At 44.2% G+C, this 15,714-nt stretch overlaps 9 protein-coding genes across 9 annotated transcripts; 5 read left to right on the top strand and 4 right to left on the bottom strand.

Annotated features, from left to right (window-relative positions):
• Window positions 1-252: 252 nt before the first annotated feature.
• Window positions 253-1,632, bottom strand: KRE2 (alpha-1,2-mannosyltransferase KRE2; the record flags this gene model as incomplete). The annotated part of the gene is made up of 1 exon (XM_018363875.1): window positions 253-1,632. One exon carries the CDS (start codon window positions 1,630-1,632, stop codon window positions 253-255), a length of 1,380 nt encoding a protein of 459 aa, XP_018224004.1.
• A 293-nt stretch (window positions 1,633-1,925) lies between these two features.
• Window positions 1,926-2,336, top strand: CWC21 (U2-type spliceosomal complex subunit CWC21; the record flags this gene model as incomplete). The annotated part of the gene is made up of 1 exon (XM_018363874.1): window positions 1,926-2,336. The coding sequence occupies one exon, from the start codon at window positions 1,926-1,928 to the stop codon at window positions 2,334-2,336; it is 411 nt and encodes a 136-aa protein (XP_018224003.1).
• On the top strand, window positions 2,302-4,206 carry PHO8 (alkaline phosphatase PHO8; the record flags this gene model as incomplete). The annotated part of the gene is made up of 1 exon (XM_018363873.1): window positions 2,302-4,206. The coding sequence occupies one exon, from the start codon at window positions 2,302-2,304 to the stop codon at window positions 4,204-4,206; it is 1,905 nt and encodes a 634-aa protein (XP_018224002.1).
• A 168-nt stretch (window positions 4,207-4,374) lies between these two features.
• Window positions 4,375-5,367, bottom strand: DIG2 (Dig2p; the record flags this gene model as incomplete). Its single annotated transcript, XM_018363872.1, has 1 exon — window positions 4,375-5,367. One exon carries the CDS (start codon window positions 5,365-5,367, stop codon window positions 4,375-4,377), a length of 993 nt encoding a protein of 330 aa, XP_018224001.1.
• A 530-nt stretch (window positions 5,368-5,897) lies between these two features.
• On the top strand, window positions 5,898-7,547 carry PEX29 (Pex29p; the record flags this gene model as incomplete). Its single annotated transcript, XM_018363871.1, has 1 exon — window positions 5,898-7,547. One exon carries the CDS (start codon window positions 5,898-5,900, stop codon window positions 7,545-7,547), a length of 1,650 nt encoding a protein of 549 aa, XP_018224000.1.
• A 70-nt stretch (window positions 7,548-7,617) lies between these two features.
• Window positions 7,618-8,226, bottom strand: SNM1 (Snm1p; the record flags this gene model as incomplete). The annotated part of the gene is made up of 1 exon (XM_018363870.1): window positions 7,618-8,226. The coding sequence occupies one exon, from the start codon at window positions 8,224-8,226 to the stop codon at window positions 7,618-7,620; it is 609 nt and encodes a 202-aa protein (XP_018223999.1).
• A 301-nt stretch (window positions 8,227-8,527) lies between these two features.
• SNF1 (AMP-activated serine/threonine-protein kinase catalytic subunit SNF1) lies at window positions 8,528-10,432 on the bottom strand (the record flags this gene model as incomplete). The annotated part of the gene is made up of 1 exon (XM_018363869.1): window positions 8,528-10,432. One exon carries the CDS (start codon window positions 10,430-10,432, stop codon window positions 8,528-8,530), a length of 1,905 nt encoding a protein of 634 aa, XP_018223998.1.
• A 1,127-nt stretch (window positions 10,433-11,559) lies between these two features.
• On the top strand, window positions 11,560-12,615 carry DI49_0640 (uncharacterized protein; the record flags this gene model as incomplete). The annotated part of the gene is made up of 1 exon (XM_018363868.1): window positions 11,560-12,615. The coding sequence occupies one exon, from the start codon at window positions 11,560-11,562 to the stop codon at window positions 12,613-12,615; it is 1,056 nt and encodes a 351-aa protein (XP_018223997.1).
• A 348-nt stretch (window positions 12,616-12,963) lies between these two features.
• On the top strand, window positions 12,964-15,588 carry JIP4 (Jip4p; the record flags this gene model as incomplete). Its single annotated transcript, XM_018363867.1, has 1 exon — window positions 12,964-15,588. The coding sequence occupies one exon, from the start codon at window positions 12,964-12,966 to the stop codon at window positions 15,586-15,588; it is 2,625 nt and encodes an 874-aa protein (XP_018223996.1).
• Between the last annotated feature and the right edge of the window lie 126 nt (window positions 15,589-15,714).

Raw genomic sequence — 15,714 nt, 5'->3', positions numbered from 1 at the left:
TTTATCTTTATTGTTTATGTACATCCCTCTTTTCTTATACTGGCAGAATTATATTAATTTGCTTTAGTTAATTTTCACACTATTTTCGGAATGCTCTACATACGCTAACAATAATGAAAATACCATTAATTTTCAACTATAAGGATAGTCTAATTTGCATAACTACTATGCAACCCTATGTGTACTTATCCAGTTATAAAAATAAAATGAAAATAGTATAAAAGTCGATTTTAAAGCTAGTTGTTTAGAATGCTAATCACGGAAGCTTTTCCAGTTCTGTGGCTTTACCAAACCTTGAGCGTCATAATATTCTTTACCGCAAGAGTAACCTTGGAAAGTAAAGTCATTTCCTTGGTCACATTCACAATTGTTGTTTTCAAATACATCTTTATCCAACGGACAGTTATTATAAGGCCCGTGATAGTAACCAATGTCTGAAAAATAGTGAATTTTATCCTTTGGTAAAAACAAAGAAGCAGCAATGGAATGAACAGGAGCATCACCCCACCTTTCGTAAAAGAACCCACCTTGATGATCTAAAGCATCAAAGTATTCCATGTATGCTGGAGATCTCCAGAAATTCAAGTTTGCAACTTCGAAATTTGACCAGAAATGGCACATGTTATATGATTTACCCTTATCTTCGGAAATAAATTTCATCAAATTGTTCTTGTCAACGTACTGAGGATTCTCTTTTATGAAATTCATCGAAGTTTCCCATAAGGAAGGAATAGTGGCCGGATATTCATGGATGGAGACGGTGAAACCATAAACTTTTTCATTATCTTGCATCCATTGAAAAACGTCATAGTTGATATTACAGTGTAGCTTGATGTTTGGTTCCACACGCCAGTACCAATCATATTCATCCAATAATGGATGTCTCCAGAAGAAACCGGATTGATAACGACACATGTGTCTATAAGATTCTGAATCACCATAGATATACTGGTTGGCTGCTTCTTTACGGACTTCAGCAGCCTTTGTCTCGTTGATCCATTCTGGATACGACCAGTGTTCCTTGGGCAAGATACCGAATTTAACTTCGGATGAGACAGCTTTAGTGATTGCTTCCTTGAACTCTTCGGTGAATGGTTCGTCATTTAAGAAAACCCAAGGGTAAGGGAAATTCTTGTTGATTTTATCTTCCACGTACTTAATGGAGCTTAACAGATCATATAGTTCTGAGTTTCTTACTAAAGTAACGTAGCAAGCTTTTGGTTTGGTACCTTTTTTAGCAAAGGACGGGGTGATATAATCCATAGTGGTCTTTTCCAAGCCTGTGGATGTAGTTCCGTCTACCTTGCCCTTACTATCCTTTTTCGTGTCTAATGGAGCATCAGCCTCTTCGGCAGAAGCTTTGAGAGCCTTGGATTCCTCATCCATCGTGGCTGTGGTATCTACTTCTGGGTTCAAAGCATGTTCTTTTAGTTTCTCAGCATCACTTTTTTCACTAAGCAACTGTTCTTCAACAGAGGAGGAGTCATGTGAGGATAAATCAAACGCAGATGGTAAGTATGAAGCGACGTATTGTTGGGTACTACTATTGGAGTTCAACGTTAGCAGCAAAATGAGGGCTACACCGGCAAAAAAGGTGTACCTCAACAGTCTCTTACTGAGAAAGATAGCCATGCTGTCAAGTGTGTGTACTTGCGGATGTTGATTTGATATGGGGCCAGTATTTCAAACTACTGGAACGTGTAGATGAAATAAATACCATCTTATCTTCTTGACGTTTTTTTGCCAAAATTCTTTTTTCCAATAGAAAAAGGCGTAGCACACGGGGGAAAAAATAGGCGTGCGGGTAAAGGCAGGGAAGAGCAGATTGTATCAAGAATGAGAGCAGAATGTTGTATTTTAACCAGTGGGATCCTGATATGAACACGGTCTTTTGTACCTAGTATCAGCAGCACCAGAAACGGAACATGTCGTACAGCGGAATAGGACTCAAATCGGCGAAGGGGTCATCGACGTCGGGCCACGTGCAGCGATCGCTGGCCAGCAACACAGATAGGCGCAGGGCACAGGGCAGTCAACGGCAGCGCGACAAGGCAATTAACAAGCCCACCCACAGCAGGGTCAACAAGCCCCTTGCAGTGCAGAAGGAGATGAGCACCCACATGGAGAAACGTGAGATTGAGGTTCAGGTCAGCGAGCTGCGTGACTGGCTGGAGGATGACGAGTCGCTCTCGGACGAGCAAATAAACGAACAGTGTGAGACATTGAGGAACAAGCTGACTAAGGAGTGGCAGGAGCAACAACGAGTCTCTTCTTTGTATACCTCCCGCAAGGCGCGGCTAAATGAAGATCTCCAGCAGCAGCAACAACAAGAATAGCAGCATTGACGATAACGATAAGCTTCGCGCGTGGGGAAAACAAGAGGCATTTAATTATATAAAAAGAGAACTTTGTATTTTTTTTTTCTGGTGCACACTTTGGCAGCAAACGGTTACGTACAACTTTACATATCAGCATCACAAGCACGTTACACAAATAAGCATCCACAGCATGATGACTCACGCATTAGCAGGCGAACAGACACGTCTTGTTTCTGGGTCTACCTCGAGATCTCGTCCAAACGGGAGACGTATCTCCAAGAGGTCCAAAGTAGTCATAGCCACGGTGATCTCGATTGGTTTGCTACTAGCGTTGGTCCACCTGGCCTTTCCCAGCACATTTGCATTGCGTTCTACACCAAACAAAAAGAAGAATGTCATCTTCTTCGTCACGGATGGTATGGGGCCCGCCTCTTTGTCCATGGCTAGATCGTTCAACCAACATATCCATGATTTGCCTATAGATGACATCCTAATGCTGGACCAGCATTTTATCGGTTCCTCCAGAACAAGATCTTCGGACTCGCTAGTCACTGACTCTGCTGCGGGCGCCACCGCATTTGCATGTGCTTTAAAGTCTTACAATGGAGCCATCGGTGTAGATCCACATCAAACTCCATGTGGCACGGTGCTAGAAGCAGCCAAATTGGCAGGTTATTTCACTGGGCTTGTGGTCACAACAAGAATCACAGACGCTACTCCGGCGTCTTTTAGCTCCCACGCAGACTTCAGATGGCAAGAAGATCTCATTGCTACGCACCAATTGGGTGAATACCCTCTCGGTAGAATGGTAGATTTGCTAATGGGTGGTGGTAGAACTCACTTTTATCCTCAAGGTAGTGATGCTTCTCCTTACGGCCACCAAGGTTCCAGAAAAGACGGTAGAGACTTGATTGACGAAGCTCAGTCTAATGGCTGGCAATACGTGGGCGACCGTAAAAGTTTTGACTCGTTGCTAAATGCCCATGGCGACAATGTTACTCTGCCGCTGCTGGGTCTTTTTGCAGACAACGATATCCCATTCGAAATCGACAGAGACAAGAAGGAGTACCCTTCCCTCAAGGAGCAAGTAAGTGTGGCATTGAAGGCATTGGAAAAGGCTTCCGACGAGGACGAAGACTCTAACGGGTTTTTCCTAATGGTAGAAGGCTCCAGAATTGATCACGCCGGCCACCAAAACGACCCCGCCTCCCAAGTGAGAGAAGTTCTTGCGTTCGATGAGGCATTCCAATATGTCTTAGAATTCGCCAAAAATTCCGACACTGAAACCGTTCTGGTATCCACCTCGGATCATGAAACAGGTGGATTAGTCACCTCGAGGCAAATCACTGCTAGTTATCCGGAATATGTTTGGTATCCACAAGTACTGGCCAACGCCACCCATTCAGGTGAGTTTTTGAAAAAGAAACTAGTGGACTTTGTTCACGACCTAGGCGCCACTGGCAAGCTAGAAAATTTTATCAAACATGAAATCTTAGAAAGAGATTTGGGTATCTTCGACTACACCGACGATGATGTGAATACGTTGATCCATTTGGGTGATAACGCAAATGCCATTCAAGAGAAGTTGAACGACATGGTTTCTTTCAGAGCACAAATCGGCTGGACCACACACGGCCACAGTGCAGTCGATGTTAACATATATGCATACACTAATAGGAAAACCACATGGTCTCGTATATTGGAGAAACTGCAAGGTAATCATGAAAATACTGAAATCGGTCAATTTTTGGCAGACTACTTGGAGCTAAATTTGAACAAAGTCACTGATTTGATTCGCGACACCAAACACTCATTGGATTTCAGTGCTACAGAAATAACTAATGAAGTTCCTCACTACGATGAATACTATCATGAATTGTCCACCTGATCATTTTGCTGTTCTTGTTTTATTGTTGTTTTTATTCATATTTTATGTAATACTTTATAATCTATGAATCCATATATACTTTGTGGCATGCGTGTATACAGATTTACTTTTTACAATGCACGTCCATTCCGTGCTTTTGGACAGTTTGTTTTTACCACAAGAGACTCCTCACTTTTTCAGGTTTTGCCATTCATTCCAGATTCTTTCACATGTCTTCATGTATTCGTCTTTATCATTATGAACTTCGAATTTAAAGACATCGTCATGCAGATTGATTTCTCCCGCAATGACCCTCTCATTAGCGTTACAATGGTGCATATCGTCGTTAAGTGCCACGTCTTCGCCCAGTACCTGTTTCGCAACGGGGCTTTCTGTCTCTCTATCACCTTCACTATTGACGTTATCCCCGGTACGTTGCTTAGAAATGAAGTTCTTTTTCCTCGAAGTCAAATCATTTAAATTCGATGACCTCCTTGTGTGTTTTCTCCTCTTTCCTTGGTTGTTGGAGGATGTCATGGTATTATCATGCATGGGGGTAGGGTAGAGTGAAGGATAGTAACCTTCGCATGGGTATGGGTGGGTATGCGTTGGGGTTGGAATATATGGATAGTAAGGTACCGATGACAGCCCAGCATATGGATGCGGAGCCACCACGTACGGATTCGCTATTATTGGAGATGGACACTCCTGGATTGCAGCAGCTATTCTACCCATATATCTAACTCTAGGGTTGATTTGCTGGTGCGGAAATCTTGTTACGTTTGGTGGAGCACTTTTGGATGCCTGCATTTGTGAGGATGATGGTATGCTGGAAAGGTTTAGCGCTGGAGGAACCATTTTCCTCTTCAGGGAATGGTTCCGCTGCTTGAAAGGCATCCCATGCTCGGGTGAAGAAATTGTAATGGCCGGCGGTTTATTGGTATGTTCTTCCTCTCTCTGCGAAAGCTTTGATATCAGTAGTTTTTGGTCTTTTTCGATATCCTTTGATTTCTTGATCTTCAAGATCATTCTCTCGCTCAATCTATCTTCGTCCAGCCCTGGAGATACCAGCATCATTCCTAGTTGCTTTACCTTGCAGGGATTTGGCTCAGAGCTCTCACTTGGCGCCTGAATAGTTGTCCTTTGCTCTCGCTGCGGGCCCCCTTCTACCTGCTTGTTCATCGTAGTTCCTCGTTTGCTTGGATATGTCCCCAAGCTTTAATATAGTGCACAAGTACCGGTGTAAATGGTCCAAACCAAAACTGACATTACAAATCGAAAAAAATGCGAAGTCGGTATGTTTATTGTTTCTTTGAGCTGGCCCTTAGCTAACATTAGTAAGGCATTAGTTATGTCCGCCGGGTGATGAGTATTGTGACATGTCACAATTTTATATACACGTGCTATATCTAGATTTTAACATCCAGCACCATCCTACTGCATCCTGTGGCAGCCTTCTCGAATGAGGTTGTCCTTAATGGCGCTTGAGAATAGGAGGTGCTGAGAGTATGGTTCAAACTATCGTTTTATCGCTCTACAGTGCTTACATTGAAGGAGAGAAGCCTCGGGGTTACCCCTTCCTCATGATCACATTTTGAGAAATAATAGCAAAGAATACTGCGCATTTTAAGTGCTGATCAGACAGACAACATCGGTATTTATTTGGTATAGCTAGTAACGGAGTAGGTTCTAGACTCTGTGTGTACATCTAGATGGACTCAGTAACAAATTTCTTTTGGAACGATACCTACAATGCTAGTGCAGCACCCAAGTCGACGCTTAAGGGTAAGAAAGTGCATAGCAGCATAGAGGGGAGAGACCAGGTGAGGAAGGATGGTGCATCCGGTGCTGCTAAGGCTGCTGACCCTACGCGTAGTAGTTTGCAATCTCCCAACAATCAGAGTCCTAGCAGCGGAGGATTTCCTTCGACGTCGAATATTCAAAAGATGATGACGGATACCCTGGTAGAGAAGATAATCAAGATGGCATTGCCGCCTTCTTCCAAGACGGCGGTTGACACCATTCAAAATCGTATGGTTGCTGGTAAAGAGAGGCCCAAGCTGTCTGTACAAATCATGAGTAGAAATTTCATTCAGATGAATTCAAGATTAGGGGTACCTTTTATGATTATGGATGAAATCATAAAGATTTTGAACTGGACTAACCCAGCGTACACGATATCCGTAATGTGCTTGTACACCTTTATTATCCTGAGACCCTTCCAAATGCTCTCGTGCATTCCAATTTTCTATTTATTATTTGGTGTGATGGTCCCGCAATACCTTTATATTCATAAACCAAACCCAACACCGTATTTGGATAATAACCCCACACCCGCACAGGGTCCTCCCTTGCGGAAGCCCGAAGTTCCTAAACCAGTTCCTGAACTGAGCCAAGAGTTTGTTTTGAATCTAACAGACTTACAAAACCACATGCTATTATATGTGAAATTTTACGACTTTACGCTGTTCTTCTTGCAAAAGTTTGCATTCTTTACCAATGAGGCAATCTCGTCGTTCTATTTTGTCGTGCTGCTAATAATTGCTACGGTAAATTTTCTTTATATGGACAAGTTAATCATGCTTGTTCCGATTAGACCTGTTTTAATACTCTTTGGTTGGTGTTTTTTTATTGCCTCAAATCCATCCAATCGAGAGTATCTACTAACTAAATTAAACTCAGAGGATACACGATTGAAAACCTTGACTTTGACGTCAAATGTAGAATCTAAAATTCTGGAACATTTGAAGCTCATTGAGGGTAGGGAGCACCGATTGGTAATTGTTTTTGAGATCCAGAAATATCTGCCTGCCTATAAAGAGTGGCGCCCGGTTGGATTTTCTGATGACGACTATGCTCTTTTCTCTGATCTAAGAATTTACCAAAAGCCTATTGAAGAGAACTCAGTGAAGTCTCAAGATCATATAAAGCCACCAAAAGATTGGGAGTGGGACTCGAATTCTCACTGGGTGCTTGATTTGGACCCTAAGGAGTGGGTGGAAGACGAATTCATTCAGTATGTAGAGATAGACTCAGAGACAAAATGGGTATATGACCTGAATCTTGATGGACAGAGAGGTTCATATAGAAGGAGAATGTGGACAAATAGTTGCGTTAGACAAAAATTGGATTCTAATATCTCAGCGAGTCTCGGCGAAGAGGAGATCGTCAACCCCTTAAGAGAAGAAACATACAGGCAAGGCGTTCATGGCGTAACCAAAGGCTCAATGAGCGGCGGTTTAACTCATGCAAGCGATGATGATGATACAGATGGGACCATTCCTGACCTGGGTCGTGCTGACGCTGACGCGTCTTATCCATCAATTGAAGAACTCACAGATACCCTTAATTCCACCATATAGGTTTGGGTTTGTTTGTGTGCGTATATATATATATATATATATATATATAATACTTTTACGGATGATATAATTAATTTTTCATAAAACTTTCTAATGATAATGATGAACTTATATTTTTTTTCTGGTTCTTCTCCTGGTTCTTCTTCGACAAAAGATTTGTTAGTGAATTCAGCTTCCTCTTTTTGGATCTGTCCTTACCACTACTGCCTTTGTTCTTCGTATTCGACTTCTGCAGTTTTTCCGTTTCCTGAGGAACTTTTCTAGCACTTATACCATTGGTCATTGGGTTGGGTTCTCCTTCGACGGCTTGTCCAGCTAGTTCAGTTTTCCAATCAAATTGTTCACACACTTTGCAATTCAAACATCTGACCTCAATACAATTTTTTGATGTCTGCCTACCTTCGTTGTTGAGTTTTGCCGAATCATCTAGTTCAGTGCTGGTTGTGGCTTGGAGAGTTGCATTAAAATTCGGAACATAAACGCATCCACAATGAGGACAAAATTTCCCACTTATTAGCTGTTCGGGCAATACAACTTGATATCGTTTCACAGAATTATGGAAGTTTCTATAATATAGTCCTGAGAGCGCTTTAGATTTTAACGCCGGTAATGCGTGTAGCATATTGTACTTTTGCCGCAGGTTTCGCTCTTGATACTTCACAGTTTGATCTCTATTCATATTAAAGTTTGTTTGATTTGTATTATAGCTGCTTAGCGACTATCACAAAAATTTGCCTATCCTCATCTTCATATCTTTATATAATGATATTTTTGATTTTTTGATTTTATGTTGGAAGGTAAAATACGCTTCTAGAAGAAACGACACTAGGCAAAAAACAAAAAATAGTGTTTTGTTCAATACATTATATTCAAGTTTATTTAATTTAAGTTTGTTCGATTTATACAAAAAGGTACTATAAAGAATCACAAGTATGATATATAGAAAATGAAGCCTCATTATCATTATTTGCGTTTCCCTTTTAATTACTTTGACTGTTAACGGCCAATTCCATGATAAGCTTTGTGGTTAAATGTAAAAATGGATAAGCCGAAAAAGTGCTCATTTCATCTTCAGACATGTTGGAAACGGTGGTGTCATCTCCGTAACTGCTTTCCCAACCATCAAACTTGAAATCGACCAAATAGTTGTTGGTTTCGATTTGAAACAACTGAATTACCATTTTCATTAGATCAGGAATTTTTTCATTACTGTTGGTCTTGTTTCCGACATCGTATTTCCATCTTAGTTTGATAGTCCATAAATCTTCTTCAGAAGGTTTTGCCCACTCGGCGCCCAAGTTTTTCAAAGCGATATAAATTTCACCCATAACGTCTAATGGGTAAGAGCGAGATCGTATACCAAAATGCCATCTGGTCTTGGATTTTTTCGTTATTAATGGAGATATCTTGGATGCGGCTGGCGAACCCTGCGCCAACATGTTAGCCCTATGGATCTGTGGTAAAGATGTGGGTAAAATGGAGATTGTGGAGTCTTCCTCTTTATACTGGTCCATGAAGGGTGATTGGTGGTATGTTCTTTGCTGAGTAGTGGAACTGGCCATTCTTTTTGCATGCTGCTTAGCAGCCTCCGTATCTATTTCTCGCTGTTGATGTGGCTGGACCTGTTGCTGTTGGAAAGTTGGGGGGGACTGGGACAAAAAGGTATCTAGGTCGTCGCTGACAGTTTTATTTGCCTTCATATCTTTAATTAAAGACTTGTTTTCTTTGATCAGCATGTAAGCATCTCTGATTTCGTTGAATGCGGGGGTATCTTCAGAAGATTCCAAGGACTCGTAAATCTCGTCCTTTTCGTAACCCATGGTGGATGATAGAATGTTGACTAGGTCGGTATCAATTTCATCATTTTCAGGACCACTTCCCTCTTTTTTCGATTCTTTATTTTCATTGTCCTCCTCAGGATGTGGTTTCAAGTCTGGTGGAAGTAAATATTCTGCCAAATCGACTTTAAACCAATCGTCTTGCATAATTTCATGAATACTGATTCTATTCAATGGGTTAACAATCAACATTCTTTTAATGAGGCCAGCAGCACCGGGCGATAAGAACTTGGGCAAACTGTAAACACCGTTGCTAATATTTTTGAAAAGAACTGGGATACTTTCATCGTCAAACGGTAGACGACGACAAAGCATGACGTAGAGGATGACACCACAGGACCAAACGTCAACCTCTGGGCCTGCGTACAACTTACCACTGATAACTTCAGGAGCGGCGTAGTTGGGAGAACCACAAGAAGTCTTTAAGAAATTACCATCAGTCATGATGTTTGACAAACCGAAATCGGCGATCTTGACATTCAAATGTTCATCAAGTAACAGATTTTCTGGTTTCAGATCTCTATGCACAATYTTATGTCTATGGCAGTATTCTACGGCACTGATGATTTGTTGGAAAAATCTTCTTGCCTCATCCTCGCTCATTTTGTCTCTTTGAACAATGTAGTCGAACAATTCGTTTCCAGCATACTCGATAACCATGATAATCTCGTCCTTGGATTTGATGACATCGTACAGTTTGATGATATGTGGGTGTCTTAGCAGTCTTAAATAAGAGATTTCTCTTTCGATTCTACCCTGCATATCGCTCTTGGCCAAAACTTTCTTGTTGATGATCTTGAGAGCGACTTTTTGCCCTGTGGTAGTGTGGTAAGCTAGTTTAACTTTACCGAAGGAACCCTCACCTAACGTCTTGACGATTTGATAGTTACCTATGTGCGCACCGTCTGCTAAGGAAGATTTCGGATTGTTTAGGGCTGAACTACTTCCGCCATGGCCGTGATGGTGGTGGTGATGGTGATGGTGGTGGTGGTGGTGGGGAGCGTTAGCAGGTGCTGCGCCGGTACCATTGTTGTTATTATTACTCATTGCGACTTTTTACCTGAGCTGTACTGCAAAGTGTGCTAAAAAAAAAAGTTCTTACTTTTCTTCGTTTTCTGTGGCCAAACCAACTGCTCTGTACGGTGGTAGTATTCTAGGTATCGCTTCTTGGAAACCAATGGCACTCAAACTTTCTTGTTGTCGTATCTTTCTCCAGATTCAATCTGTTGTTTATCGCTATTGTTCCTCAATGACGGTTAGTGCACGACTGCGCAGTAGGGGCAACTGGGAAAAGAAGGTGACTCGCGAAAGGGGAAGTCTTGATAAAACTCTTCGAGACTGGGCTAGATACTGTGCTGTACCTTCCAAGCGTCATATGACACACTTTCTCCACAACCTTTCTTTTACGTTCAAAATTTCATCCCCTTCCGCTATAAGAATCAGCCGAGGGTAACGAAAAGCTGTGTGTGACATTTTAAACGCGTCTAAAATACAAGAAATACCACTACTGACAATATATAGATCAATGGACCCCGTATCGAATCTGCATCCGTCACGGCAACACCGTTGTGCAACCAGTCGTAAGTCCTCTGCTCCTGCCACCACCACTGGTCGCATGTCACGACGCTGTTCGTGCGTAGTCTCTCTGTTTTGCCACGTAACTTGTAGTATGTAGACGCGTAAAGCATCGTTAAGGACAGCGCAAACCCGGGCATTTGGTAACTAGCAAACACCCGAACGCTGATCCTCGAGGTCGAAATGCTAGAAACGCTAGAAACACGACGAGCAAGACCAAGAGCGTCGAGCCGTCCCGTGCAAGAAGATAGCCGCCCACGGCGATTCCAACCGATGGGCGGTGGCACCTACCAGGCAGCTGCATGCTCCTCTTATGAAGCAAATATGGGAGAGTAAACGAGACGCTTTGTTTGATGCTCCATAGGCCCCCGGTCAAAGAAAACCCGCCTAGGACCGGGCACGCAGCAGTGGTAAGAAGGCGTTCCTGCGCCGAAGAGGCGTGCAATACAAGGAAGACAGAACACGAGGCCAAGAGTGTCTTCTGGGTGTCAGCTTTCTACGACGGTCCCGACAGTGGTGCAGATCGAACGATCGACCTGATGAGCTTCTTGCTCTAGCAATCGTATTATGCCTTCTGTTTTTTTAGTTTTTTCCTTTCTATGGCCGAAAGCCGCGGACGGAATCTCTACGGATGCAGGCTGGGGCCCTATACGTGGCACATAAAGGGAAGGCTAGAAGCTGTGACCCATTGCACAGGCGAGAATGCATCGCTGGATTGGGGCCTGAGTCGGCCGTATTGTGATGCAGCAGCAGCAGCAGCTGCTGCTGCTGCTGCTGCTTTTCTTGCCCTGACCTGCCTTGCCTTGCCCTGTTTTGCCCTGTACGTCTTCTCAGCGCCCGGAATGCTCTGTTCGTTTATAATTACTCGCGCTTACGACAAATTGCACACCTTTATTTGCAGGGACTATATAAAGGTGGAGGTTTATATCGGCGAGGCAGGCCGTGTTCGGATCTCGAGCATCACACAAGGGCACGCAAGCATGTGGGATTCCTTAATCGTGAGCATCAACGAGACGCACAAACTGGGCCTGCAGGACTGCCTGGCCGTTTTTGGCCACGTCCCGATCACCAAGGCCGTCAAGCACGTGAAACTGATGGATATCGACACGCAGACGTCCACGTTCACGCTGAGGTTTCTTCACACTGAGACCGGCCAGCACATCGAGAAGATCGTGTACTTCATCGACAACGACTCGGGCAACGACACCCGCACCGCTGCCGGGATCAAGCAGATTTTCGACAGAATGTTCCGCATCGCTGCAGAGAAGAGACACCTTTCCCCAGTCCAGGTGGCCACCGTCGAGTACCCCTGCACCCTGGTCGACTGGCTGATCCTCGTGGGCGTCACGCTACCAGCGCTGTGCTACCTGCATCGCCCGGCACTACACTGCATCTTCAGCCTGGTCCCGAACCCGGTGGGCGCTACCTTGGAGACGTGGCTGGACAGCGACCGCGTGCTGCTGCTGATCATCCTTGCTGAGTTCGTAACCCATGCCCTGGAGACGGTCTTCTTCATCGTTCCCAGACTCAAGTACTACCGTGTGCCCGGTGAGTTCGTACCCGAGTGGCTCCTTCTGGGCCTTCTGGAGGGCTACGGCCCCGCCAGGCGCCTCGACGCACAGGCTCGCGCTCTTGGCGAAGGGTCTGTTGCCTAGGCCCGAGGCCTTTTCTGGTTTTGTTTCGCTATCCAATCCGGTCCGATACAGTATGTATGATAGGGAAACTTTAACGGGGTGTGCAGCACGAGTTGCTGCTGCTGCTGCAATGGCCACGCTGCGGTGGTATGGCACATGTCGGTGCGTCTTAGTATTATCTAGTTCCGTGTATATACACTTTTGTAAACACCACTTGAACCCTTTTGTCTCCTTCAACAAAATCTGCTCGTACTAGTCTTTTTTTTTTTTTTTTCATTCTAGGCAGAAAAACCCCAGTTTTTAAGGGAAGTGGTAAGGTTCCAGAATCATAGAAGTAAAGCAGAGAACTTTGGACAGGAACACAGGCAAATGGTGCTACGAGATCATGATTCAGAGTTGCGGAACTCCTACAAGCACGTAAGGCTCTTTGTTCGGCCCGACCAACTGGAAGGTACAGCGGACGTGACGGGGAAGCTGGACGAGGACAGGGCCAACAATGACGATAAGCGCAGCTTGGCGTCCATACTGGACTCCAGCTCTTCGTTGAAAAAAAAGGGGAGGAGCACCGGATACATACCATGTGTGTCCTTCAACACCGTGCCCAGGTCTAAGGTTTCTTCACCCCTGGATGAAGACAAGAGAGATTTCCCAGGCGTACAAGTCCCTGCAGACTACACGATGGAGGAATACTACGATGACGAGAGTGGCTACGCCTCCGATAACAACACTGACTATTTTTCTGGGAAGAGCTACACTGGCGGCTCTTCCAGTCGGGAGAGCAGTAGTTCCAGCCCCGGCAGGTACAGTTCGCCGCCACCTGCCTCCATGAAGAACATCAAAATAGGCAAGATGTTCAAGATTTCAGAAAACGGGAGGATCGTGAGGGAGGACTACCCCACCAGGCCCACGGATATCAACGATGCGCTCGTGATCAATAGAGCGTATGCGAATTGGCGACAACTCTGGGCTAAGAAGAAAGAACAGATCGATCATCGGATAGAGCAAAAAAACGAATTTTTCAATTACCCAACAATACTTTTCCCCCCAAGCAAGAAAAAGCCCTCGAAAGGTGGTGGTGCTAATGCAATCAAATTCAATCCTCCCCTCGAAGATGGGTTTACGCCCTTGACCAAATCTCAAAAGAGGAAAGAGCGTGTGCTGAGCGAAAATGTTGGGTTCCCCAATACTCCTCGAACAATTCTTTGCCTTATTAGCGGTAGGAAGCACACCTGGGTAGCCCTGGACTGGGCGCTACGGACCCTGGTCCAGAATACGGACCACATTGTGGTGTTGGCTAACCTGCCTCGCCTAACAAGACACGACCTTGGGAACGGTGACTCGATGAGTGAGCGCAAGAGAATGCTGATGATGATGGACGACAGCAGAAGCATTGAGTCTGCCACGAGGTCTAGGTCCAGGTCGAGATCCAGGTCCATGTGCACACGAAGAGCAATGTCTCTGGGCCCGCAGGACTCCGATAACAAGTTGAAACACCAAAGTTTTATGGAATGGACCTCCGGTTATACAGAAAATGAAATAGAACATAAACTTCAGGACTTGTTTGACTACATTACACTCGTGATTCCTAAAGACCGTTCCGTCAAAGTCACCGTAGAGATTCTGATTGGGAAGACCAAGAAAACGCTGTTGGAGGCCATTAACATCTACCTACCGGACTTCTTCGTGTCCAGCACTTTGAGATGGCAAAGAACAGATAGTCTTGTTCGTTGGAAGTCAAACCTTTTGACGGATAAGCTGTGCACCAACTTCCCGATTCCCACTTTTATTGTTCCGGCGAAGAGAATGGCAGAACTGGAATTGGATTTACAAAGGCAGTTTGCGGATCCAGAGGTAGTAAAAAATAAGGACAAGACCATTTTGAAACCTAGCTTGCTTCATTCCAAGTCAGCAGATGCGAGTATCCCGACTACTTCAAATTTTAAACAGGCTACAAGCAACGACTATTCTATAGACTCGGTGGGTGATACCGCTGATAGTAGTGGTGCTGATAGTAACCGAAAAGGGACCTCAAATGATGAGCCTGATGTATCCAATAATGACGATGTTTTATCCGTGAAGTCCCTAACTTCTAATGTTTCAGTAAAGGAAAAACTACGTGCCATGGCCAGAAATCGTAGGGAAAGTATGACGCAGCAATTGGGTGACGCTGACCATGATTCATCTATACCTCCGGGACAAAGGCACCTGAAAAAATTAGACATCATCTTGGAATCTTCACTCAAGTTTTCGTTAGAAGTCGAAACTATTACTGATGACACTGGAAGTGAAGATGCAGACGCTAATGGGCCACAAGCCATCGACTCAGGGTTTGAAGAATTGAAAAGGGTCATCACTGGTGGTGCTCCGCCCAAACACGTCGCCACCCAAAAGAGATCCATGCTTGACGTTTTAGACGGTCCCAGTACGCCTGGGTCCAAATCCAAACCAAGATCAAGGTCTAAATCGAGAACAAGAGAGAAATCGAAACCAAATTCCCCTATTGCCACGGATATATACCTCGATACAAACGCTTCTAGATCTCGTTCCTCGCAAATCAAGTTCGCATCCACTGTAAAAGACGCGGATGGCCACGCTGCGTTAGGAAGTTTCAAGTCTAAGCTCTCACCGGATAACACAGGCGACTCGCAACATCATCATCATCACCATCGCGACGCGGATCAAGTGGTCATGCCGGCGTTCCCAGAATTGGCCCCTTCGAAGTCGTACAGTGTAAGTTCAAGTAACAAGGAACCGTCTTTGAGGAAAGTGAGTAGTGGATCTACGCTAAGAAAAGTAAAATCCAATGATTCAAGCTCCGCTAAACAACGGAGGAAGACGCCTGTGAATTCAACTTACTTGAGCCCAAATTCTGGCGGTGGTGGCTTATTCTCGTTTTTCAAAGGTAAATCGAGATCATCTTCGCCTTTGAGAAGTCAGAGTGAGGGCAAAGAGGCATCCAAGCGTAGCGGATTATTTGGATTTAGAAAACTATGAAAAGATATTACTGAACTCAGTTTTTTATATACTAATTAGATATAATATTGTACAGTCCTTTGTGACTTACTTCCATATATAAATATGTTTGATCGAACATTATTAACAACAAAAGTTATATTCAAA

This window comes from Saccharomyces eubayanus, chromosome II (genome assembly GCF_001298625.1).
Source record: "Saccharomyces eubayanus strain FM1318 chromosome II, whole genome shotgun sequence".
Taxonomy (NCBI): Eukaryota; Fungi; Ascomycota; class Saccharomycetes; order Saccharomycetales; family Saccharomycetaceae; genus Saccharomyces; species Saccharomyces eubayanus.
Note: the sequence above shows the minus strand (reverse complement) of the source record. Positions and strands in the feature narration are given on the sequence as shown.